At 43.2% G+C, this 25,470-nt stretch overlaps 3 protein-coding genes across 3 annotated transcripts in view; 1 reads left to right on the plus strand and 2 right to left on the minus strand.

Annotated features, from left to right (window-relative positions):
• Positions 1 to 60: 60 nt before the first annotated feature.
• prozb (protein Z, vitamin K-dependent plasma glycoprotein b) lies at positions 61 to 7,995 on the plus strand. Its single transcript, XM_075476934.1, has 8 exons — positions 61 to 196; positions 1,719 to 1,882; positions 1,961 to 1,985; positions 3,025 to 3,183; positions 3,288 to 3,419; positions 3,500 to 3,570; positions 3,663 to 3,792; positions 7,208 to 7,995. Exons 1-8 carry the CDS (start codon positions 61 to 63, stop codon positions 7,993 to 7,995), a joined length of 1,605 nt encoding a protein of 534 aa, XP_075333049.1.
• Positions 7,996 to 8,365: 370 nt separating this feature from the next.
• Positions 8,366 to 23,032, minus strand: pcid2 (PCI domain containing 2). Its single transcript, XM_075477062.1, has 15 exons — positions 22,946 to 23,032; positions 19,283 to 19,349; positions 19,115 to 19,204; positions 18,970 to 19,043; positions 18,821 to 18,886; positions 18,642 to 18,683; positions 17,545 to 17,599; positions 17,240 to 17,343; positions 16,897 to 16,972; positions 16,653 to 16,794; positions 16,442 to 16,542; positions 12,050 to 12,123; positions 11,848 to 11,973; positions 11,550 to 11,673; positions 8,366 to 9,125 (listed from the first exon to the last, which is right to left on the minus strand). Exons 2-15 carry the CDS (start codon positions 19,316 to 19,318, stop codon positions 9,036 to 9,038), a joined length of 1,200 nt encoding a protein of 399 aa, XP_075333177.1. The 5' UTR covers positions 19,319 to 19,349; positions 22,946 to 23,032; the 3' UTR covers positions 8,366 to 9,035.
• A 1,806-nt stretch (positions 23,033 to 24,838) lies between these two features.
• Positions 24,839 to 25,470, minus strand: part of LOC142391481 (T-box transcription factor TBX19-like) — a 40,353-nt gene continuing 39,721 nt past the window's right edge. The window contains exon 9 of the mRNA XM_075477254.1: positions 24,839 to 25,442. Within this exon, the coding sequence (XP_075333369.1) occupies positions 25,277 to 25,442 (166 nt within the window). The 3' untranslated portion in view covers positions 24,839 to 25,276. The remainder of the gene's footprint in view (positions 25,443 to 25,470) is intronic.

Consider the following 25,470-nt stretch of genomic DNA (forward strand, 5'->3'; position numbering starts at 1 on the left):
GGGAAGTCCAGTAAGATTTGTGCCGTGCTGAGCAGGTTTGTGAGTCACCGGCGTGTTGGCATGCGTGTTGGCATGCGTGTTGGCATGCGTGTTGGCGTGCGTGCAGTCAGTGCCACGGCAGTCAGCATCATGTCGGCGTCTCTGCTCGCGTTCTGCCTTCTCGGATGTTTCCTTCAGGTGTTCGGCCAAGGCAAAGGTAAGAGCTCCTTCTCAGACTCCATTTCTGTCGGTAATTACGAGCCAACAGACTCCGTGCTTTTAGTTTAACATTTAATAGTTTCCACGTCACTTCGTTAAAAACTCATAAACATCTCAACAAGTTAAAGTGAAAATAATAAATCAAGTTACGCCTTAAAAATAGCACTATTTATAAATAAAGTATTATTTCATCGTATTACAATGTCATAACTACAACTTACTGTTCGGTGGTTTATTGAGAAGTTACACTTTTAGTTTATAACTAACTATGTTTAGTAACTAACTGTCGAGTAATAATTCAAACTGATGTTTAAACGATGTTTAGCAATAATTATGACTCATTTAGTCACAATAACAAAAAGTTAAAGTGACTTTTAGTCGTAACAATGAATGTGTATGAATGAGGCTGGTTGGGTTAGAGTAGGTAGGTTGTTTATGTTAAGTAGTGTTAGATAGGGTAAGAAGGTTGGTTGGTAGATAGGCTAACTTAGGTAGTTAAGGCAAGGTAAGTTAGGTGTTTAGTTCAGGTTGTTAGGTTGGGTAGCTAGGTTATGTAAGTAGGGTAGGTTGATACTTTAGGCAGATTTTTGGTGGGTAATAGGTTTTATAAAGAAAACATTTCAGCTCATCTTGAGTTTGATGGCAGTAACACATCTAAAAAGTTGGGAAATGGGCAACAAAAGGCTGGAATAGTAAAAGAAACAGCCGGAGGAACATAGTGCAACCAATTATATTAATTAGCAACAGGTCAGTGACATGATTGGTATAAAAAGAGCACCTCAGAGATGCAGAGTCTCTCAGAGGTAAAGATGGACAGAGGTTCAAAACATTGACAAAATAAGGTTGGTAGATTGGTAGTTCAGGTAGACTGGTGGGGAGGTTCTGATCCAATCCGATTCATAGCTCAGACAGGTAAGTTAGGGGTGGGTTAGGTTCAGTAAGTAGATCGGTTAAGTTATGTAGTTAGAAGAGGAATGTTGTATGGATTAGATTAGGGTAGGTAGTCAGGTTGGATAGTGTAGTGGGGTAGGTTGGAAGGAGGGGTATGTAGGGTTTGGGTTTGGTGAGGTTAGGGGTGGCAGGTAGGTCAGAAGGGGGTGGGTTAGGGTTAACATCTTTCAATTGTGTGTGCTAGGTTAGATTTAGTGGGTAAGTGAGGTAGTTTGGATAGGTATGTTGTATGGATTGTTGTTAGGAGAGGAAAGTAGGTTAGTTTCCTACTTAACCTGTTAGTTACCTACTTAACCTGCATAAATCCCAGCAGGTTAGTTACCTACTTAACCTGTTAGTTATCTACTTAACCTGCATAAATCCCAGTAGGTTAGTTACCTACTTAACCTGCATGGATCCCAGTCAGTTAATATATATTGTTATTGAAGTTTATCATAATTATGCATTAATCCAGTCAAATGATCATACATTTATAAGTCAGTTTATCATAATTACTCTAACAGTAATGAGGTAAATATCGTGATTAAACAAAGTAAACTAAGTAATTCATGAGGCTTCTGCGTTTGCAGTGTTTCAAGGGGTTCCTGGGGCCCACGCCGTGTTCCTGAGGTCCAAACGGGCCAACCAGTTCCTGGTGGAGGAGATCCTGCAGGGGAACCTGGAGAGGGAGTGCTACGAGGAGCTGTGCAATTACGAGGAGGCGCGGGAGGTCTTCGAAGACGACGCCCAGACGGTGATTCCAAAACCAGCCAGTTCAGGTCAGAGACAGAAATCCACAGCCAGGTTCTAACTGATGGTTGTTTGTCTGCAGGTCGCCTTCTGGACGGTTTACTATGGTGAGTTCCACTCAACGTTAAGAAACTATTTACCGAAAGTTAAATAAATTTCTGGTTTATTAAATAATAAACCAGAAGAATCAGTCGGGGTGAGCGGGGTAGGATGATCCATTGTTTACAGATGTGGTCCACAAGCAAAGGGAAAATAAGACGTCTCTGAGATCTAAAACTGTCTGAAAAGCATTTTTAATGAGATCTGAGTCATCAGGAAGATTCTAAAGATGAGGGGTTAGGGTAACCTAGGGTTAGGGTTAGGGTAACCTAGGGTTAGGGTTAGGGTTAGGGTAACCTAGGGTTAGGGGTTAGGGTAACCTAGGGTTAGGGTAACCTAGGGTTAGGGTTAGGGTAACCTAGGGTTAGGGTAACCTAGGGTTAGGGGTTAGGGTAACCTAGGGTTAGGGTAACCTAGGGTTAGGGGTTAGGGTAACCTAGGGTTAGGGTAACCTAGGGTTAGGGGTTAGGCCTAACCAGAGATGGGGACTCGAGTCACTGTGACTCGAGTTGCTGTTTTGATGACTAGTGACTTGACAAAAAATAAAAGACTTGAGACTTGACTCGGAAGTTAAAGACTCGGAACTTGACTTGAGACACGATGACTTGAATGACTTGAGTGTTAAGCATGTAGCACAACTTCGAACTTTGTTCGTCATTTGAAGATCCAGTCTGACCAGTAACTCCTCGTCAAATAAGCTAATATTATCTTGTTAGCCTAGTCGGTAGTTAGCTAACGTTAGCTTGATATGACACGGGGTTGGGTTGGGGAACAGTTACTTATATATTGTCTTTTCATATTTTTAAGATCAGATTCTGCAGGTAAAATTGCAATAATAAGGTGACTTGACTTTGACTTGACCTATTACAGGACTTGACTAACTTGAGACTTGCACATATGTGACTTGGTCCCATCTCTGGGCCTAACCCTAGGTTACCCTAACCCTAAAATTCAACAACTCCTTTTACAAATTAGATTTATTTCACAAAGCTAACCAAATACCTTTTATGACTTTTTTTTTTAAATGCCACGTTTTGTTTTTCTGAGACGGGAACCAGTGTGAACCCAACCCCTGCCTCAATGGAGGGAACTGCACTGACAAGGTGGGAGGGTTTTCCTGTGCCTGCGGCACCCCCCACTATGGACCAATCTGTCAACTGGAAGCCCTGGAGAAGCTGCTGCCTGAACCGCAAACCACCACACCAGGTTTGACCCCCCCCCCACAGATCCCTGGAACAGTGGCGTCGATGTTACTGCTGCCTTAGCTGGAGCGGTGGACGGTTTTTATCTGTATGTCCCGTCTGCCTCAGAATTCTCAGAGTGTCCGACCGAAGGCCCGACGGCTTGTCACCAACTGTGCACGGCGTCGTACCGCTCCTTCACCTGCTCGTGCATGACGGGATTCAAACTTCAGAGCGATGGGCGGAGCTGCCTGCCTGAAGGTTCAACCCCCAACTGCAGCAGTGAGACGTCAACCAGAGCAGCCAAAACTGGTGAAATAACCTCTTCTTTGTGTCCACAGTAACGTTTCCCTGCGGAAGGCTTTCTGACGCCACCGTCTCGATGTGTCGCCATGGTTACTGCCCCTGGCAGGTGAGACCCCTTCAGTCAAAGACTAAAAAGAATGAATTAAAGCTGTAAAATGAGGGCTAAACGTTGGTGGTGGGTTTGTTTTCCCAACCCAGGTGTCTCTGCACAGCAAAGGGGTGGAGCTCTGTGGGGGAGTGGTGCTGGGCAAACGCTCCGTTCTGACCGCCGCCAGCTGCCTCGTTCTCAACACTGACCCCCGACCCGCCAACTTCTACGTGGTTGCTGGTGCTTAACTTTAAAGTTTTAAACATAAGCCATAAGAAAGTATGAGGGCAGCGCAGTATTTACATGGGGTAAAGCGAGCAGCCGTAATAAGATCGTAGAAGGAAATGCTAAAAAGTCAGAGCTGAACTCAAACTTCAGACACGTTTTCATTCAGTGACACTTAAGTCCATTAATCCACTGAAATGACAGAAATAAACTGTAGTGATAACATTACAGTCATATACAAGGAAGTGGAAGAACTTGGCCGGTCAGCATGACCATCCATCCATCCATCCATCCATCGTGTCGCAGCTTAAGCAGAGAAACCCAGGCGTCCCTGTCCCTGGCCAGTTCCTCCAGCTCTTCTGGGGGACTCCGAGGTGTTCCCAGGCCAGCCGAGAAACATAGTCTGTGTTTGAAACCGCATACTTCTCCTACTACTCCCACTAACTTTAACCTTTTTTTAAGTTCCCGGATGCATACTAGATTCTCCGAAATGTTGGGTATGCATCATGAGGTTACTACTCATACTCAAACTACCCAAGATGCAACGTAACGTGACGTCGCCGATCGTCATTTCCTGTCAAATCGTTAGTTTCAAGCTAGCTACAGCGAGGGTAGGTTCACTTCCTGTTTTCAAAACAAAAGCACCAATTGTATGGTAATGGCTTTCCCTATGATAAAAGGCAACGGGTATTTTATTTTGTGAAAATAACCGGAAGTGCGTTAGCTCACTGCAGCTAGCTTTAGTAGCGCCGAATTCGTGGGAACAAAATTGTAAACAGCCGGTATTTTGTCAGGTTTTCAACACGTTGGGGATCTAAACGACTACTTTCTCGCCTGAAAATGTTTCAAATGTTGCTAAAGTTTACAGAGTTTAGAGCTTAAGAGAAATCAGCTTCAGGCCGGCTGATTTCAGCTCGGGCAGGAGCGAAATGCATTGTGGGTAAACGCTCTGCATACTGTCTGATAGATGAGTATGCAGTATGTAGTAGGCGGTTTCGAACACAGCTATAGTCTCTCCAACGTGTCCTGGGTCTTCCCCGGGGCCTCCTCCCAGTGGGACGGGCCCGGATCACATCACCAGGGAGGTGTCCAGGAGGCATCCTAACCAGCGGTTCTACTCCGAGCCCCTCCCGGATGACCGAGCTTCTCACCCTATCTCTAAGGGAGAGCCCAGACACCCTGCGGAGGAAACTCATTTTGGCCGCTTGTATTCGCGATCCCGTTCTTTCGGTCCCTGCCCACAGCTCGTGACCATAGGTGAGGGTAGGATCTCATTCTTTCGGTCACTACCCACAGCACGTGACCATAGGTGAGGGTAGGATCTCGTTCCTTCGGTCACTACCCACAGCTCGTGACCACAGGTGAAGGTAGGATCTCATTCTTTCGGTCGTTACCCACAGCTCGTGACCACAGGTGAAGGTAGGATCTCATTCTTTCGGTCACTACCCACAGCTCGTGACCATAGGTGAGGGTAGGATCTCGTTCTTTCGGTCCCTACCCACAGCTCGTGGCCATAGGTGAGGGTAGGATCTCGTTCTTTCGGTCCCTACCCACAGCTCGTGACCATAGGTGAGGGTAGGATCTCGTTCTTTCGGTCACTACCCACAGCTCGTGACCATAGGTGAGGGTAGGATCTCGTTCTTTCGGTCCCTACCCACAGCTCGTGGCCAGAGTTGAGGGTAGGATCTCGTTCTTTCGGTCCCTACCCACAGCTCGTGACCATAGGTGAGGGTAGGATCTCGTTCTTTCGGCCCCTGCCCACAGCTCGTGGCCATCGGTGAGGGTAGGATCTCGTTCTTTCGGTCACTACCCACAGCTCGTGACCATAGGTGAGGGTAGGATCTCGTTCTTTCGGTCACTACCCACAGCTCGTGACCATAGGTGAGGGTAGGAACATAGATTGGCCGGTAAATCGAGAGCTTCGCCTTCTGGCTCAGCTCCTTCTTCACCACGACGGGCCGGTGCAGAGCCCGCATCACTGCAGACGCCGCACCGATCCGCCTGTCAATCTCCTGTTCCAATCGTTTATTCGAAACCTGAACTGGGGAAGGATCTCATTCCCGACCCGGAGAGGGCATTGGCCTCCAGCTATGCGCCTGTACATTGGGGTTTACTCCAGTGGACGAGAGGGTAGCCTCCCTCCGTCTGTACACGGTCAGCATGACGTGAACCACAATCCCACAACCATCTTTTCATGCATGAACCTTTCCAGGGTTCACCGACAGCTTTTAAACTGGAGCATTTGCACAGTAGCCTGTAGGCGACTCTGGATTTGTCCCTGAAAGGAACCTTAGAGAAACACTAAAGAAGAGTTATATTATAAAACTGGGTCTTCCATCTGTTCATCCATTATCATCTGCCTGGTGTCAGAACCAACAGGTCCAGCAGGGAAACCCAGACATCCCTTCCCAGCTCGTCCAAAAGGAGGCGACCAGGAGGCACCCAACCAGATGAACCACCTCAGCAACCAGCCATGGTGGTGGGCGAGTCTTTCCCCGAGTCGTCCTGAGACTGCCTCCTCATTGGAGAATATGGTGGCTGGATTGAGGATATAAGCAAAGTGTTACTTATCCTACCACTCAATGACATCCCCAGTTCAGGTCACATGTTCCCCAACCAGACTGAATACAACCCGGAAAGGTCTTTGCCTTTACTTTCTGAGCCAGTTTGACAGAACTTGTTTGAGGCCAACTCACAGATCAGACAATCCAGATCAAAACGGGTCTGAACCTGTTTTTACCAGATTTAATCCAGATTAATTACAGTCTGAACTTGTTTCTACCAGATTTAACCCAGATCAAAACCGGTCTGAACTGGTTGGGAGGTTCAGGTGTCCCTAGGGACGACCAAGCCTCATTGGTCTCCTCCTAGGCCTCCTTCTTCAGCTTCACAGGCCTTTAAAAACCTTTTTTGCTACCTTCTAAACATGACACTGTAGTATACCCATCGATCTCCTGGAACATCACCCGACGACGTCATTTTTGATGGTTTCTGGAGGTGTCTTTGGTCAGAAAGCGTGACAAGAAGTTCACGTGTACAGCTGCGCACGTGCAGGGTTCAGACGGAGGTCTGTTTTTAATGACAGTGGTGTTTCATCTCACAACTGTAGGGGGACCCAAAGAGCGAAAGAGAGAAAATAAGGAAAATAAAAGGCCGTTTTACCCAAAATATTGAGTTTTTTAATGAATATTCATCCTTATTTTTACTTCAAACTATCTTTTTAATTTTAATTCCAATTTTTGATTCACAAACTAACCAATTAAAACATACTAGATGTGGGTCACCTACAGATGCTGCCCAAATACTTTTGGCAAAATATGTATAAATTCTAAACAAGTTTTCAGTTTTATTTGTTTCTTTTTTAAATCAAAACAATTCAATTTGTTCCAATGTTGAGTTAAAACGTTTGACTTCCCGTCTCGTCCTCCAGGCAAAAACAAGTTCCCGGTCCAAGCTCTGTACTTTCACAGCCGTTTCCATTCAGACCACCGTGAGAACGACCTCGTCCTCCTCCAGCTGGCCACGCCCCTTTCCTTTGGCCCCGCCCTGATTCACCTCTGCCTGCCCACCAGGGACTTCAGCGAAAACATCCTGATGGATTCTAGGAGAGCGGGCATCGCCGATGGACGGGGGCATGGCCGGAACCAGAACCTGGTCTACATGGAGCTGGACAAATGTCGCAGACAGCTGACCGTCTCGTATCCGCTGAGCAACAAAATGTTCTGCATGAGGCGGCAAAACGGCGCCCCGAGGCAGCAGAGCGACCCTTCAGGGGGTCCAAACGGAGCCAACAGGAGGCCGAAGGCCGGACCGCCGGGGAATCTTAACAACACCCCGAGTCCAAACACAACTTTCCTCAATCAGAACAGAAACTCTGCGAACCGGAGCCGGAATCTAAGTCAAAACGGGACTCTGAATAGAGCAGGAAACCACAACAGGAGCTCAAACAGTCATGACAACGAATCATTGCATGCAGGTGGCGGGTTCGGGTCGGGCGGCGACACAGGGTGGTGTAGCAGCCTGTTGCCGGGGTCACCCGTTGCCACCGTGGAGAAAGGGACGGCGTACCTGACCGGGCTGCTGATGTCATCGACTGTGAGCTGCGACGGCCAAGTGTTCACGAAGGTGTCACGTTACCTGAACTGGATCAGGCCGAGACTGCAGGCAGCCGAGGATCACATGACCCTGCAGGTCAGCGAGGATCCGGAGACGCGCTAGCGCCTCGCCGACGCCGCGCCACCGCCTCCAAAACTCTTTCAAACTGGGGAGGTCCGAGGCGTACAGCAGGCGCCCCATGAACGGAGGCTACAGTCCTCGCTACAGCTGGCCCCGGTTCGATTCCCGCATCGGACGGCCCTGTGCTGCATGTTGTTCCCCCTCCCTCTGCTTCCTGTCTCTCTACACTGTCCTATCTAATAAAGGCATAAAAAGCCCCCAAAAAAGCTTGATTCCTCCAATCGTCTGAATAAACGTGACATTTTAGTACATTTAGTGTGTTTGTTGTTGTGTTTGTCGTTGTTGTGTCTGTCGTTGTTGTTTGTTGCTGTGTTTGTTGCTGTTTTTTGTTGTGTTTGTTGCAACTACGCAATTTCAACCATAAAAGTTTAATTTCACATGTAAATCAGAACCGACCAAAGTGTATTACAGATAAACCAGAGCGATACATTTATTGGTTGCCTTGTCTTTCTGTTTGTTCATCACATATTTCACAGGATATAAAGGAATCCTTTAAGGTTACACACAGTCTTCGTCAGCCTGGGCATGTACAGGGTTCGGATGGTTTGTTTTTAAGACGGTCGCGTTACCTGAGCTGGATCAGGCCGAGCCACAACCTGTAAAACTCCTTAAAAATGAGCTTGTTTCATCCGAACATCTGAAGAAACGTCCCGTCACAACATTCTGACCATAAAAACATGTCATTTTACAGTTTTTCCATTGTTTCGTTGCCAGAAATTAGCTTTTTGACCCATTTTAACCATAATTTGCTGCACAAGAATCAACTTTCAGCTCCTAAACTGTATTTGAACTGTGTAAAATGTTTGTTTTTTTAATAAATAGATGAAAAAAGTTAATGTTTGACCGTCAGGTTTGAACCAGAAACACCTAAAAATAGACTTTAATACCCACAGATACACGCTCTAAAAACCAGCGTCTGTTTTTATTCAAGTACAAAATGAAAAAAATGAAAAAAAGGATCTGCTCAGAAGGGGCGTGTCCAGGAGGCCTTCCCAGCCGAGGGGGATTGTGGGAAATGTAGTCTAGGAGATGGAGGACAGAGGTGGGAATGGATTCTGTTTACTGACCACAAGCTTCTGGTGCTGGTGGGAGATGTAGCCTTTAATGTGACCCTGATTAGATACAAAGAAGAAGAGCCTCTTAGTGTCTATCCACCATGTTTTTATATAAAACATAATACATATAATATATATTATATTATAATAGGGCTGGGGAACGATTAACATGTTTAATCTAATTAATCACATGATTTCCCTGATTAATCACGATTAATCGCATTTGTACGCAGAATCCAAAAATGAATCCAAAAGTAGTGTATAGCTTTTAGCATTTAGCTTTATTTTAAATGTGCTGCCATATGAATGAAAGTGCCATAACATTTGTTGTGCAAACACACTTTTAACATCAGCATCTTTCTGTAGTTTTTATGTAGAAGCCTCGCTCCACTGTCTGTTTCCTTGAATGACTTGCTGCTATCAGTTGTGTGTTTTGCCTTTAAGTGATATTTTAGACTGGAACTACTACGCTGAGAAGACAATTCAACTTGGCAGTGTTTACAGATGACTTTGGTTCTGTCGACTCCGCCGTCTGGAAGAACTTTAACATGAAAATGGCCGAGTAAAAGTTCCGTACCCTTCTCCATGTTTGGTGGATCCGCCGATTACTTTCTTTTCCTGTTCCACAGCAGACAGCAGCAGACTTTTACAAAATAAAAGCCTGTGAGCGACAGACTTTTACAAAATAAAAGCCTGTGAGCAACAACAGACTTTTACAAAATAAAAGCCTGTGAGCGACAGACTTTTACAAAATAAAAGCCTGTGAGCAACAGACTTTTACAGAATAAAAGCCTGTGAGCAGCAGACTTTTACAAAATAAAAGCCTGTGAGCGACAGACTTTTACAAAATAAAAGCCTGTGAGCAACAGACTTTTACAAAAATAAAAGCCTGTGAGAAACAGACTTTTACAAAATAAAAGCATGTGAGCAGCAGACTTTTACAGAATAAAAGCCTGTGAGCAACTTACTTTTACAGAATAAAAGCCTGTGAGCAGCAGACTTTTACAAAATAAAAGCCTGTGAGCGACAGACTTTTACAAAATAAAAGCCTGTGAGCGACAGACTTTTACAAAATAAAAGCCTGTGAGCAACAGACTTTTACAAAATAAAAGCATGTGAGCAGCAGACTTTTACAAAATAAAAGCCTGTGAGCGACAGACTTTTACAAAATAAAAGCCTGTGAGCAACAGACTTTTACAAAATAAAAGCCTGTGAGCAGCAGACTTTTACAAAATAAAAGCCTGTGAGCAACAGACTTTTACAAAAATAAAAGCCTGTGAGCATAAGACTTTTAAAAAATAAAAGCCTGTGAGCAACAGACTTTTACAAAAATAAAAGCCTGTGAGCAACAGACTTTTAAAAAATAAAAGCCTGTGAGCAACATACTTTTACAAAATAAAAGCCTGTGAGCAACATACTTTTACAAAAATAAAAGCCTGTGAGCATAAGACTTTTACAAAATAAAAGCCTGTGAGCAACAGACTTTTACAAAAATAAAAGCCTGTGAGCATAAGACGTTTACAAAAATAAAAGCCTGTGAGCATAAGACGTTTACAAAATAAAAGCCTGTGAGCAACATACTTTTACAAAATAAAAGCCTGTGAGCAACATACTTTTACAAAATAAAAGCATGTGAGCCGCAGACTTTTACAAAATAAAAGCCTGTGAGCAACAGACTTTTACAAAAATAAAAGCCTGTGAGCGACAGACTTTTACAAAAATAAAAGCCTGTGAGCGACAGACTTTTACAAAAATAAAAGCCTGTGAGCGACAGACTTTTACAAAAATAAAAGCCTGAGCGACAGACTTTTACAAAATAAAAGCCTGTGAGCAACAGACTTTTACAAAAATAAAAGCCTGTGAGCGACATACTTTTACAAAATAAAAGCATGTGAGCCGCAGACTTTTACAAAATAAAAGCCTGTGAGCAACAGACTTTTACAAAATAAAAGCCTGTGAGCAACAGACTTTTACAAAATAAAAGCCTGTAAGCGGCAGACTTTTACAAAATAAAAGCCTGTGAGAAACAGACTTTTACAAAATAAAAGCCTGTGAGAAACAGACTTTTACAGAATAAAAGCCTGTGAGCGACAGACTTTTACAGAATAAAAGCCTGTGAGCGACAGACTTTTACAGAATAAAAGCCTGTGAGAAACAGACTTTTACAAAATAAAAGCCTGTGAGCGACAGACTTTTACAAAATAAAAGCCTGTGAGCAACAGACTTTTACAGAATAAAAGCCTGTGAGCAGCAGACTTTGACAAAATTAAATAAATAATAAAATGGGGGGGGTCCGTGGCGTAGTGGGTTGAGAGTTTTTGTAAAAGAAAAAAAATCTAAATAAATAAAAACTGCGTTAATGTGCGATAAAATATTTATCGGCGTTAAATAATTAACCAGTTAACTCGCCCAGCCCTAATATAATATAAAATATATATAAATAGCCCTGTATAAACCAGGTGTGTCTCCATGCGTCCTCACCATGTAAATGAGGTTGGCCAGGATGCACTGCACCTCGTCAATGTCCACGTCCTCCACCTGCATCATCCTCAGAGTCACCAGGAAGGCGTCCAGAGGCAGCTGGTGGGTCCTCAGCAGCAGGTACCTGCAGCGAGTCGTCAGAGATCAGCGAGCTGGAGCCGACGGACACGTTTACACAACGACAGCTCGAAGAAAACTTTATTAAAACGCAACATCCAAAAGAAAAAAACTGAAAACGAGGCCAAAAACGGTCACAGCGCTGTGACCACGACGACCCGGCGCCATCAGAGTCACTCACACTCTCTTGAAGAGGTTCCTGTAGGTGATGATCTTCAGCTTCTCCAGGATGAGGAAGATCCCACAGCGGATGAAGAAGGTCTCGTGCTTGGCCAAAGCCTCGTTCAACAGCAGCAGGTTCCCCTCGCTACAAAGCACACATTCATCTGAGGTCACATGACGCCGCAACACTTCCTGGTTCTGTGCCCCGCCCCTCTGCTTACCTCACAGCTTTGGTGACATCAGCAAACTGCATGAGGTCGTACTTCCTCAGGAGCTGATGAGTCGGCATGTGACCCTGAAATACCAGCAACAGCCTGCAGTCATACTGGGTTTACTGGCAGTTAACAACAGCCGGGTTTAAACTGGATTAACCAAAACACACAGAATCTGATGTAAACCAGATGTGAACCGGACAAAGAGTACAGAAGCATCAATCTTAGTCAGTTTGAACTTGTTTTTACCAGATTTAATCCAGATTAAATAAAGTCTGAACTTGTTTTCACCAGATTTAATCCAGATTAAATACAGTTTGAACTTGTTTTTACCAGATTTAATCCAGATTAAATAAAGTTTGAACTTGTTTTTACCAGATTTAATCCAGATTAAATACAGTTTGAACTTGTTTTTACCAGATTTAATCCAGATTAAATACAGTTTGAACTTGTTTTTACCAGATTTAATCCAGATTAAATACAGTCTGAACTTGTTTTTACCAGATTTAATCCAGATTAAATACAGTCTGAACTTGTTTTTACCAGATTTAATCCAGATTAAATACAGTCTGAACTTGTTTTCACCAGATTTAATCCAGATTAAATACAGTCTGAACTTGTTTTTAATCCAGATTAAATACAGTCTGAACTTGTTTTCACCAGATTTAATCCAGATTTAATCCAGATCAAAACCGGTTCTAAACTTGTTTTACTCAATCTTATCAAGATCTAAACTGGTGTGAATTATTTCACCAGATTTAATCCAGATTAAAAACAGTCTGAACTTGTTTTACTGGATCTAATCGAGATATTCACACTCACTTTACCAGTGACAAAAAGTTAATCCACTTTAAGACAAGTTTGTGGAACTAAACTAAATCTAAACTGATTTTACTCCATTATCTGTTATTCATCTGTGTTCAACCGAAACCGGTATAAATATATTCTGTCTGATTCAATCATGATCCTATCTCATTTCATGGAGCCTAATCTTGAATTCAAATGAATGTAAACTAATAATCTGGCTATAATCCTGATTTATGATGGTGTAACTCCATTTCATTACCTTTAACTTGAATCTAAACCAGTTTAATCCTGATTTATGATGGTGTAACTCCATTTCATTACCTTTAACTTGAATCTAAACCAGTTTAAACCTGATTTATGATGGTGTAACTCCATTTCATTACCTTTAACTTGAATCTAAACCAGTTTAATCCTGATTTATGATGGTGTAACTCCATTTCATTACCTTTAACTTGAATCTAAACCAGTTTAATCCTGATTTATGATGGTGTAACTCCATTTCATTACCTTTAACTTGAATCTAAACCAGTTTAATCCTGATTTATGATGGTGTAACTCCATTTCATTACCTTTAACTTGAATCTAAACCAGTTTAAACCTGATTTATGATGGTGTAACTCCATTTCATTACCTTTAACTTGAATCTAAACCAGTTTAATCCTGATTTATGATGGTGTAACTCCATTTCATTACCTTTAACTTGAATCTAAACCAGTTTAAACCTGATTTATGATGGTGTAACTCCATTTCATTACCTTTAGCTTGAATCTAAACCAGTTTAATCCTGATTTATGATGGTGTAACTCCATTTCATTACCTTTAACTTGAATCTAAACCAGTTTAAACCTGATTTATGATGGTGTAACTCCATTTCATTACCTTTAGCTTGAATCTAAACCAGTTTAAACCTGATTTATGATGGTGTAACTCCATTTCATTACCTTTAACTTGAATCTAAACCAGTTTAATCCTGATTTATGATGGTGTAACTCCATTTCATTACCTTTAACTTGAATCTAAACCAGTTTAAACCTGATTTATGATGGTGTAACTCCATTTCATTACCTTTAACTTGAATCTAAACCAGTTTAATCCTGATTTATGATGGTGTAACTCCATTTCATTACCTTTAGCTTGAATCTAAACCAGTTTAATCCTGATTTATGATGGTGTAACTCCATTTCATTACCTTTAACTTGAATCTAAACCAGTTTAAACCTGATTTATGATGGTGTAACTCCATTTCATTACCTTTAACTTGAATCTAAACCAGTTTAATCCTGATTTATGATGGTGTAACTCCATTTCATTACCTTTAGCTTGAATCTAAACCAGTTTAATCCTGATTTATGATGGTGTAACTCCATTTCATTACCTTTAACTTGAATCTAAACCAGTTTAATCCTGATTTATGATGGTGTAACTCCATTTCATTACCTTTAACTTGAATCTAAACCAGTTTAAACCTGATTTATGATGGTGTAACTCCATTTCATTACCTTTAACTTGAATCTAAACCAGTTTAATCCTGATTTATGATGGTGTAACTCCATTTCATTACCTTTAGCTTGAATCTAAACCAGTTTAAACCTGATTTATGATGGTGTAACTCCATTTCATTACCTTTAGCTTGAATCTAAACCAGTTTAAACCTGATTTATGATGGTGTAACTCCATTTCATTACCTTTAACTTGAATCTAAACCAGTTTAATCCTGATTTATGATGGTGTAACTCCATTTCATTACCTTTAGCTTGAATCTAAACCAGTTTAATCCTGATTTATGATGGTGTAACTCCATTTCATTACCTTTAACTTGAATCTAAACCAGTTTAATCCTGATTTATGATGGTGTAACTCCATTTCATTACCTTTAACTTGAATCTAAACCAGTTTAATCCTGATTTATGATGGTGTAACTCCATTTCATTACCTTTAACTTGAATCTAAACCAGTTTAATCCTGATTTATGATGGTGTAACTCCATTTCATTACCTTTAACTTGAATCTAAACCAGTTTAATCCTGATTTATGATGGTGTAACTCCATTTCATTACCTTTAGCTTGAATCTAAACCAGTTTAATCCTGATTTATGATGGTGTAACTCCATTTCATTACCTTTAGCTTGAATCTAAACCAGTTTAATCCTGATTTATGATGGTGTAACTCCATTTCATTACCTTTAACTTGAATCTAAACCAGTTTAAACCTGATTTATGATGGTGTAACTCCATTTCATTACCTTTAACTTGAATCTAAACCAGTTTAATCCTGATTTATGATGGTGTAACTCCATTTCATTACCTTTAACTTGAATCTAAACCAGTTTAATCCTGATTTATGATGGTGTAACTCCATTTCATTACCTTTAGCTTGAATCTAAACCAGTTTAAACCTGATTTATGATGGTGTAACTCCATTTCATTACCTTTAGCTTGAATCTAAACCAGTTTAATCCTGATTTATGATGGTGTAACTCCATTTCATTACCTTTAACTTGAATCTAAACCAGTTTAATCCTGATTTATGATGGTGTAACTCCATTTCATTACCTTTAACTTGAATCTAAACCAGTTTAATCCTGATTTATGATGGTGTAACTCCATTTCATTACCTTTAGCTTGAATCTAAACCAGTTTAAACCTGATTTATGATGGTGTAACTCCATTTCATTACCTTTAGCTTGAATCTAAACCAGTTTAAACCTGATTTATGATGGTGTAACTCCATTTCATTACCTTTAACTTGAATCTAAACCAGTTTAATCCTGATTTATGATGGTGAAACTCCATTTCATTACCTTTAGCTTGAATCTAAACCAGTTTAATCCTGATTTATGATGGTGTAACTCCATTTCATTACCTTTAACTTGAATCTAAACCAGTTTAATCCTGATTTATGATGGTGTAACTCCATTTCATTACCTTTAGCTTGAATCTAAACCAGTTTAAACCTGATTTATGATGGTGTAACTCCATTTCATTACCTTTAGCTTGAATCTAAACCAGTTTAATCCTGATTTATGATGGTGTAACTCCATTTCATTACCTTTAACTTGAATCTAAACCAGTTTAAACCTGATTTATGATGGTGTAACTCCATTTCATTACCTTTAGCTTGAATCTAAACCAGTTTAATCCTGATTTATGATGGTGTAACTCCATTTCATTACCTTTAACTTGAATCTAAACCAGTTTAATCCTGATTTATGATGGTGTAACTCCATTTCATTACCTTTAACTTAAATCTAAACCAGTTTAATCCTGATTTATGATGGTGTAACTCCATTTCATTACCTTTAGCTTGAATCTAAACCAGTTTAATCCTGATTTATGATGGTGTAACTCCATTTCATTACCTTTAACTTGAATCTAAACCAGTTTAATCCTGATTTATGATGGTGAAACTCCATTTCATTACCTTTAGCTTGAATCTAAACCAGTTTAAACCTGATTTATGATGGTGTAACTCCATTTCATTACCTTTAACTTGAATCTAAACCAGTTTAATCCAGTTTTAAACCAGCGTAAGGCTGTTTTACCCGGAGTGAATGGATTTCTAGTCCCTAAAAGGAGCTGAGTTGGGTTTCTCACCAGCAGCATCTTCACAGGCAGCAGGTAAATCAGGATCATCCTCTTGTTCTTCTGGCTGGAGCGATGACAGTGGTGGAAGGCGTAGGACAGGAACTCCTCCGCTGCAGAGAGGAAAAACGGAATTTCGTGGTCATGACGCTGGTTTCAGCTCCGCAGTTTCAGCTCATTTCTTCTTCTTCTTCTTCTTCTTCTTCTTCTTCCTCCTCCTCACCTGGGTTGTAGTCGCTGTCGAACATGGCCTTGCGGCCCACGTAGTATTTGTAGGTGACTTTCTGAGCCTGGCTGTAGTCGTTCTTCAGGTTGGAGCTGTCGATGGCTCTGATCAGAGGTTTGCACAGGTGCAGCTTATTGATCTGCGCACACATTTAGCATCAAATCAACCATTCAGTGCGTTTAACAGGCAGTTAATGAAACGTTAACGAGTTTAACAGGCAGCTAATGAACCCGGTTCTGACCTTGAAGTAGATCTTAAAGAGCTGGTTGCTCAGAAACATCATCCCCCACTTCTTGGAGTCGTCGATGCCGGCTCGACTGCGGAGGTTTGACAGCAGAAATGAGAAAACATCGATGTGTGTGTGTTTGTGTGTGTGTGTCGGTGTGTGTTAGTGTGTGTGTGTCGGTGTGTGTTAGTGTGTGTGTGTGTCGGTGTGTGTTAGTGTGTGTGTGTCGGTGTGTGTTAGTGTGTGTGTGTGTCGGTGTGTGTTAGTGTGTGTGTGTCGGTGTGTGTTAGTGTGTGTGTGTCGGTGTGTGTGTCGGTGTGTGTGTCGGTGTGTGTGTTTGTGTGTCGGCTGCACTGACTTGTCGCTGGCGCAGACTCTGAAGCAGCTCATCAGCTGCTCCGCCGCCTTCTCTAGCATCTCCGCCGGCTGACCTTTGCCCTTCTTCTGCAGCTGCTGCTCCGCCTGAACACGACACAGATCAGGATTTCTTTTGTCTTTTAAAGGGTTAAAAACTCAATTTCTACTCAACACGAATACCTTAAACTTTCTTTTTGTGTCAGCGCCGTTTATATATATAATATAAATATATATAATATATATAATATAAATATATATAATATAAATATATATAAATAAGGGTTAATAATCAAAAAGCTGCCTCACGTTGTTGGCGAATATCCGGAGGTCCAGGGTGACAGCGAACATGACGGGCAGAGCCCTGAAACCACAAACCAACAGGGTCAGGGGTCAGTGACAGGGTCAGAGGTCAGGGTCAGGGGTCAGGGTCAGGGCTCAGGGGTCAGTGACAGGGTCAGGGGTCAGGGTCAGAGGTCAGAGGTCAGGGGTCAGTGACAGGGTCAGGGGTCAGGGGGTCAGTGACAGGGTCAGGGCTCAGGGGTCAGGGGTCAGTGGTCAGGGACAGGGTCAGGGGTCAGGGGGTCAGTGACAGGGTCAGGGGTCAGTGACAGGGTCAGGGGTCAGGGCTCAGTGACAGGGTCAGGGGTCAGGGACAGGGTCAGGGACAGGGTCAGGGGTCAGGGACAGGGTCAGGGACAGGGTCAGGGGTCAGGGACAGGGTCAGGGGTCAGGGCTCAGTGACAGGGTCAGGGGTCAGGGACAGGGTCAGGGACAGGGTCAGGGGTCAGGGACAGGGTCAGGGACAGGGTCAGGGCTCAGTGACAGGGTCAGGGGTCAGGGACAGGGTCAGGGACAGGGTCAGGGGTCAGGGACAGGGTCAGGGGTCAGGGACAGGGTCAGGGGTCAGGGCTCAGTGACAGGGTCAGGGGTCAGGGACAGGGTCAGGGACAGGGTCAGGGGTCAGGGACAGGGTCAGGGGTCAGGGACAGGGTCAGGGGTCAGGGCTCAGTGACAGGGTCAGGGACAGGGTCAGGGGTCAGGGACAGGGTCAGGGGTCAGGGACAGGGTCAGGGGACAGGGTCAGGGGTCAGGGGTCAGTGACAGGGTCAGGGGTCAGGGACAGGGTCAGGGACAGGGTCAGGGGTCAGTGACAGGGTCAGGGGTCAGGGGTCAGGGACAGGGTCAGGGACAGGGTCAGGGGTCAGGGACAGGGTCAGGGGTCAGTGACAGGGTCAGGGGTCAGTGACAGGGTCAGGGGTCAGGGGTCAGTGACAGGGGTCAGTGACAGGGGTCAGTGACAGGGTCAGGGGTCAGGGGGTCAGTGACAGGGTCAGGGGTCAGGGGTCTCTGACCACTGTTCAGGGGCCACAACAACAAGCACAACTTTCCCCCTCTGAACTCACCAGTTCTCCTCTTTGTGCGACTGGAAGGCCCTCAGGAAGGACGTGGGGAGTCAAGGGTCCGATTACTGATTAATTCTTATTGAATACTGATGACTGATTATTGATAACTGATTATTAATTACTGATTATTGATTTCACAGATTAAAAAGAGTCACACGTGACGTCCTGATGAAGGATATTGGACGACGAGCGTCTGGAACTTGTAGGCTTCTATGAAGTCGTGATTGGCCACCGCATACGTGCACCTGTAACACACACAGCTGTGTTTCCATCACTTCTGAGGACATCCCAATCAATAATCAATACAGGAACAGCCGGAGCGCCCCACCTCAGATGGGCTGCCACCATCTCGTCATACGGCGGCTCCAGAACCTGCTGACACTTCTCCTCCGGGCTGGCCATCTGTAACACACACAGAGGTGAGGTCGTATCCTAGCAACGCCGACGGCGTACCCGAGTGGGCGGGGCCTCACCTGGAGGCGGGGGTTGGCCACGTGAGGGTGCTTAAAGGAGAGCAGCTCGGCGCAGAAGACGCCGTCATGGTTGTCGATGGCCTCGTAGATCTGCGAGAGGAGAGCGGGAAATCAGAAAGAAGGGAAGGAAAGCGAACGAGGGGAAAGGTGACGGAGGTCAGAGGTCACCTGCTGCAGGTACTGGTTGATGGAGATGTGCGCCATGACCGCCGGCTGATTCAGCAGCTGATTACGCCTGAAAAAAGGGTTAAAGCGCACGTTAACAGCCTCAAGTTTCTCTCATCATCATCAGCAAAAGGTGTGCTACACATCCAGAGGCCACGCCCCCTTTTCATCATTCCATTCAACACCTGGTGTTAAATTATTTAGGAGCACACGACTCCATTCCACTTATTTTTTTTTACTGTTTTTCAAGCATTATTTATCTAAAAGGATTCGTTGCTCATTCTTGTTTTTACCTATGTTAGCTGCGTTTACCTCCGTTAGCTGCGTTTACCTACGTTAGCTGCGTTTACCTACGTTAGCTGAGTTTACCTGCGTTAGCTGAGTTTACCTACGTTAGCTATGTTTACCTATGTTTGCTGTGTTTACCTGCGTTTACCTACGTTAGCTGCGTTTACCTGCGTTAGCTGCGTTTACCTACGTTAGCTGCGTTTACCTGCGTTAGTTGTTTACCTGCGTTAGCTGCGTTTACCTCCGTTAGCTGCGTTTACCTACGTTACCTACGTTAGCTGCGTTTACCTACGTTAGCTGCGTTTACTTACGTTAGCTGCGTTTACCTGCGTTAGCTGTGTTTACCTATGTTAGCTGCGTTTACCTCCGTTAGCTGCGTTTACCTACGTTAGCTGAGTTTACCTGCGTTAGCTGCGTTTACCTACGTTACCTACGTTAGCTGCCTTTACCTACGTTAGCTGCGTTTACCTGCGTTAGCTGCGTTTACCTACGTTAGCTGCGTTTACCTGCGTTTACCTACGTTAGCTGTGTTTACCTACGTTAGCTGCGTTTACCTGCGTTAGCTGCGTTTACCTACGTTAGCTGCGTTTACCTGCGTTAGCTGCGTTTACCTACGTTAGCTGCGTTTACCTGCGTTAGCTGCGTTTACCTACGTTAGCTGCGTTTACCTGCGTTAGCTGCGTTTACCTGCGTTAGCTGCGTTTACCTACGTTAGCTGCGTTTACCTGCGTTAGCTGCGTTTACCTACGTTAGCTGCGTTTACCTACGTTAGCTGCGTTTACCTACGTTAGCTGCGTTTACCTCCGTTAGCTGCGTTTACCTGCGTTAGCTGCGTTTACCTACGTTAGCTGCGTTTACCTCCGTTAGCTGCGTTTACCTCCGTTAGCTGCGTTTACCTGCGTTAGCTGCGTTTACCTCCGTTAGCTGCGTTTACCTGCGTTAGCTGCGTTTATCTACGTTAGCTGCGTTTACCTCCGTTAGCTGCGTTTACCTGCGTTAGCTGCGTTTACCTACGTTAGCTGCGTTTACCTACGTTAGCTGCGTTTACCTACGTTAGCTGCGTTTACCTGCGTTAGCTGCGTTTACCTGCGTTAGCTGCGTTTACCTACGTTAGCTGCGTTTACCTGCGTTAGCTGCGTTTACCTGCGTTAGCTGCGTTTACCTACGTTAGCTGCGTTTACCTACGTTAGCTGCGTTTACCTCCGTTAGCTGCGTTTACCTGCGTTAGCTGCGTTTACCTACGTTAGCTGCGTTTACCTACGTTAGCTGCGTTTACCTGCGTTAGCTGTGTTTACCTACGTTAGCTGCCATCAACACCCGGTGACTTTGTTTTTTTTAAATTAACTTTAATTAAAACTAAAATATGGTTCTAAAATCTATCTTTTGGTTAACTACTTATCTGTGTTTTTGTTTTTTGTGAGACTGAGCTCGTGCAGAAATGAAGACGCCTCCCCGTGTTTTAATGGCTTATTTACTGCTCTGTGCAGGGTGCCATGTTTGTTGTTCTGTTTGTGAAGGAAATGAGCAGTAAAACTGAAGCGTAAATAAAAACAGAACACTGTAAAATGAGCACATTTATTTAGGTTTTGGCCTCTTAAAGACGCTTAAACCTGACCTGTTCACATTTTGGAAATGACTCCTTTGCACTGTTTTTAATAGCAGGGCGTGAGTTTGACCAGTAGATGGCAGAAGACGTATTAAATAGTCTAAAATTGGTTTTTAATGAAAGGTTTTGTGTCAAATATGATATTTTCTGCAGCAGCCAGCTGATGATCAGAAGCAGAAAAACATCTAAAACTTGTCATCTCCCGCCTGGACTACTGCAACTCCCTCCTTGCTGGCGCCCCGGCTTCTGCCATCAGACCTCTGGAGCTGGTTCAGAAAGCTGCTGCTCGTCTGGTGTTCAACCTCCCCAAGTTCTCCCACACCACTCCCCTTCTCCGCTCTCTACACTGGCTCCCTGTAGCTGCAGCATCCAGTTTAAGACTCTGGTGCTGGCCTACAGGGCAGTGGAAGGAGCAGCTCCTTCATACCTCCAGGCTGTGGTCCAGTTTCAGACTCTGGTGCTGGCCTACAGGGCAGTGGAAGGAGCAGCTCCTTCATACCTCCAGGCTGTGGTCCAGTTTAAGACTCTGGTGCTGGCCTACAGGGCAGTGGAAGGAGCAGCTCCTTCATACCTCCAGGCTGTGGTCCAGCCCTACACCCCCGCCCGACCGCTTCGCTCTGCGGCCACCAGGCGCCTGGCTGCCCCGTCACTCAGGGGTCCCTGCGCACCATCCACACGGTCACGGCTTTTCTCTGTTCTGGCACCCCGATGGTGGAACGATCTCCCGACTGATGTCAGGACAGCTGAGTCGCTGCCCATCTTTCGCCGTAGGCTGAAAACCCACCTCTTCAGGAAAAACTACCCTGATCCGCCCTCTTAGGACAGCACCTGATCCGTCCTAGTTCCTTACGCACTTATTGTTTCCTCCACCTCTGGCACCCTCTATACTTTCATTACCCCCTACCCGAACCAGGGTTTGCATCCCCACCCCGCTGTGACTGGTGTGCAGTTGGTGAGAGGCTGGTTGGTTATCGCACTTACTCTAGCACTAGTTATGCTCTTAGCTGTTTGGTTTTGGAAGGAAATGCACTTATGATTTCTTGTGAGCTGAAGTTCTTTTGCCTACCGATGTTGAACGCACTTATTGTAAGTCGCTTTGGTTAAAAGCGTCTGCAGAATGACCCTAATGTAATGTAATGTAATGTAACCTGCAGGGCGACTTTGGACACCCCTGAACTAGATGGTGTTTCCTCGTCTTCTGGTCCTACAGTGAGGAACCTCAGAGTTATTTCTGACCAGGATCTGTCCTCTGACTCACATATAAAACGGGTTTCTAGGACTGCGTAATATTGTTAAAATCAGGAACATCTTGTCTCAGAGTGATGCAGAAAAACTGCTCCATGCATGTGTTACTGCAGGACTTCCCCAATCCAACCACTAAATATTACACACACACACACACACACACACACACACACACACACACACATATACATATATATATCATCTATTCTATGTGAATTATAGGAGGATGTTTGCGGTTTGCTGTGCTTTATTGTTTTCATGTAAAGAGCAACTTTGTTCCCAAAGTCAAATAAAATATTAAACCAATTCAGACGTAAATAATGCTTAAATCTGAAAATAAGTTGTCTAAATGATGTCCGCTGCAAAGTAAAACCGGGTTTGTTCACGTTTGTCTGTATAAATGTTCAACAATGCGATTAAATGAGTTTATTTCCGGGTTAAAAACGGTCCTTAAACCTCTGGTTTTTAATTTAAACTCTAAACAAACAACCATGAAACGGATTATGTGAATACAAAGAGCTACGCACCTCTAAAAAAGGAAGATTTAACAAGAAAAGTCCATCCAGTTTGTGTCCGTTCAGCTGCGAGCACGGAGCATTTCAACTGACGCAACAACTTCCGGTTCACTGCCGTTTAACTTCCGGTTGAATCTCAGAAAACGACGCGATGTGTCAAAATAGAGGTTCTCACAAATCAGAAATGACTGAATTTCATCCCAATCATAGAAAAGGCTAAAAAAAGATTTAATCTATGGCTATTAAGAGATCTATCTTTAAGAGGCAGAACTCTAATAACAAAATCAGAAGAATTATCTAGACTTACTTATGCGGCCGTTTCATTACATATTAAAAATAAAACCATTAAAGGGATAGATCAGATGTTGTTCAACTTTTTATGGAAGAACAAAATGCATTACATAAAAAAATCCGTTGTCATAAACACATATGAGAATGGGGGACTTCATTTTTTGGACTTTGCTTCTTTGAACAACACCTTTAAAATCAATTGGATCAATCAATTTCTAAAAAAACCCAAATTCAATGTGGAACTGTATCTCCAATCATATTTTTTCTAAAATTGGTGGCCTAAAATTCCTCTTAGCATGTAACTATAACATAGGGAAAATTTCTATTTCTATTTTAGATCATATATACTGTGATTTTAAGCTCCTTCTGCTAAATATAATTTTTGGTTTTATAGAGTGATGCTCCTGCTGAAAAAGAATATTTTTTAATTAATCTCATTTTAATTCTTGCTAAATATTACATCCACAAATGTAAATTTGCCAAAGTGAAACCCAATTTTTGTGCTTTCATGATAGAACTCCAGATGTATTTTAAGTCAATTTCCTCCTCTAATAACAAGAAAGCTATCAACACTATAAATCTAGTCTCCCACTTTGAAATTTTTAACTCAGTGTAATCCTCATTGTTCATGTCCCCTGGTATATTCTCTCTCTCTCTCTCTAATTTATTATTTAAACTACTTATGTATGTATTTATTTTGGTATGCTTATTTGTTCTTCATTTATTATTAATGATACTTGTCATGTTTTTGCACTTTTTTTGTATCTTGTAAAGCAAAATAAAGTTGTATTAAAAAAAAAAAAAAGGTTCTCACTTCCGGTTCTGGCCAAAAGACGTTAACTTTTAGACCTAAATTACATTAATTAGACTCTTTAAGTCATCTATTTATCATTCTAGGAGTTTAACCCCATTATATCAGAACATTTATAAAAGGCTGATAGAGAATAAAGGCTTGTAACGGCGCACTGTTTTTGTAAGCTAGCAAACAAAAGAACACAACAAATGTTTTGGCTCTTCACAACTTTTACACGACTCATTAAAATGATTATTATACATGATTATTATTTAGTGTCAGACAGCATAAACCCAAAATATTTCGTGTTTTGTCTGATCAGCTTAGTTTGATTTATTAATATAGATCAATTTAATTCCATTTCTTCCAACAAAGATCTGGAACTGATGGCTCTGACCACGTTTCCACCGTGTGAGGCTCCATCCCAGACGCCTCCGAGCCCAGAGAAGTGGACTCCGCCTCTGGACCAGGTTCATTTCTGCTCTGCAGAGGGAGAAATGTGCAGATCCCTTCCAGTCTTTCTCTGAGGAACGTTGTTTTAAACACATTTGAGGACAAACTGGAGATCCTCTGAACATCTTTGCTCCTCAGAGACTCATCATGGAGGCTGTAGGACCAGATCATGGTGACAATAATCAAATCCAAAGTCTTTTTAACCTCATATGTGTACCTAAATGGGTCCCGTCAAAGCGTTTTTAGTCATTTGTTGCAGGTCTTGAGTGTAAAAAAAGGGCGTTTATTAACTGACTGAATGAAGCAGAACCTGAGAAATGTTTCTGTAATGAAGTAAAAGTCAAAGTAGGCGTAGAAATAAATGTGTTTTATTGTTTTTATTGTATTTTATGTCATATAAAGGCAGAAGTGTGACTCAGCAAAGACAATGTTTTGATAAATCTTTATTAACATAATTTTTTTTCACATTTCTGCAGAGTTGAACTTTGTTTTTCACCAACAATGAGACGGAAACAACAAGAACATGCAGCACCTGAAACGACCAACAGGAGGAGGAATGAAGCGGCGTTTCATCCCCTGACAGCAGAGGGCGCCGTGACATCACAGTGACATCACAGTGTTTGTGACGACCAACCACAGGACAGTTCGGTGAATGACTTTTAACAGCTTTAAATCAGGATTCAGAGTTATGTGGTCAGATCTTCTCTAACGAGCTTTCACAAATGATCAAAACATCCATCAGTTTAACATTTAGTCACCGGTAGTTAGTTACCAGGTTAGCAGGATGAATAAATAATGTCAGCCAATCAGAAAGAGTGGGCGTGGCCAGGCGGCCACCCGGCAGCACCCACCCGGCTGTGACCAGGCGGCTGCATGAGGCTCTCGTTGCTGATTGGTCCATGGAGAGTGGCGCATGGCGAGTGGGCGGGGCTTAGCTCACTGCATCCGACCGTCCACAGACACGGAAACTGACTGCAAACACACACACATCTGTCTGAGC

Source organism: Odontesthes bonariensis, chromosome 11, assembly GCF_027942865.1.
Source record: "Odontesthes bonariensis isolate fOdoBon6 chromosome 11, fOdoBon6.hap1, whole genome shotgun sequence".
Classification (NCBI taxonomy): domain Eukaryota; kingdom Metazoa; phylum Chordata; class Actinopteri; order Atheriniformes; family Atherinopsidae; genus Odontesthes; species Odontesthes bonariensis.

Bases quoted from the DNA above. Each gene is read 5' to 3' on its own strand.
- prozb (XM_075476934.1), top strand. From the start codon at position 61: ATGCGTGTTGGCATGCGTGTTGGCATGCGTGTTGGCGTGCGTGCAGTC. The intron at 1,883-1,960 runs GTGATTCCAAAA...GTTTGTCTGCAG, and splicing joins TCGAAGACGACGCCCAGACG to GTCGCCTTCTGGACGGTTTA. The intron at 3,184-3,287 runs GTTTGACCCCCC...CGTCTGCCTCAG, and splicing joins ACCGCAAACCACCACACCAG to AATTCTCAGAGTGTCCGACC.
- pcid2 (XM_075477062.1), bottom strand. From the start codon at position 19,318: ATGGCGCACATCTCCATCAACCAGTACCTGCAGCAG. The intron at 12,124-16,441 runs GTGAGAAACCCA...CTGGTATTTCAG, and splicing joins TGCCTGTGAAGATGCTGCTG to GGTCACATGCCGACTCATCA. The intron at 11,674-11,847 runs GTGAGTGACTCT...GACTCGCTGCAG, and splicing joins AGGAACCTCTTCAAGAGAGT to GTACCTGCTGCTGAGGACCC.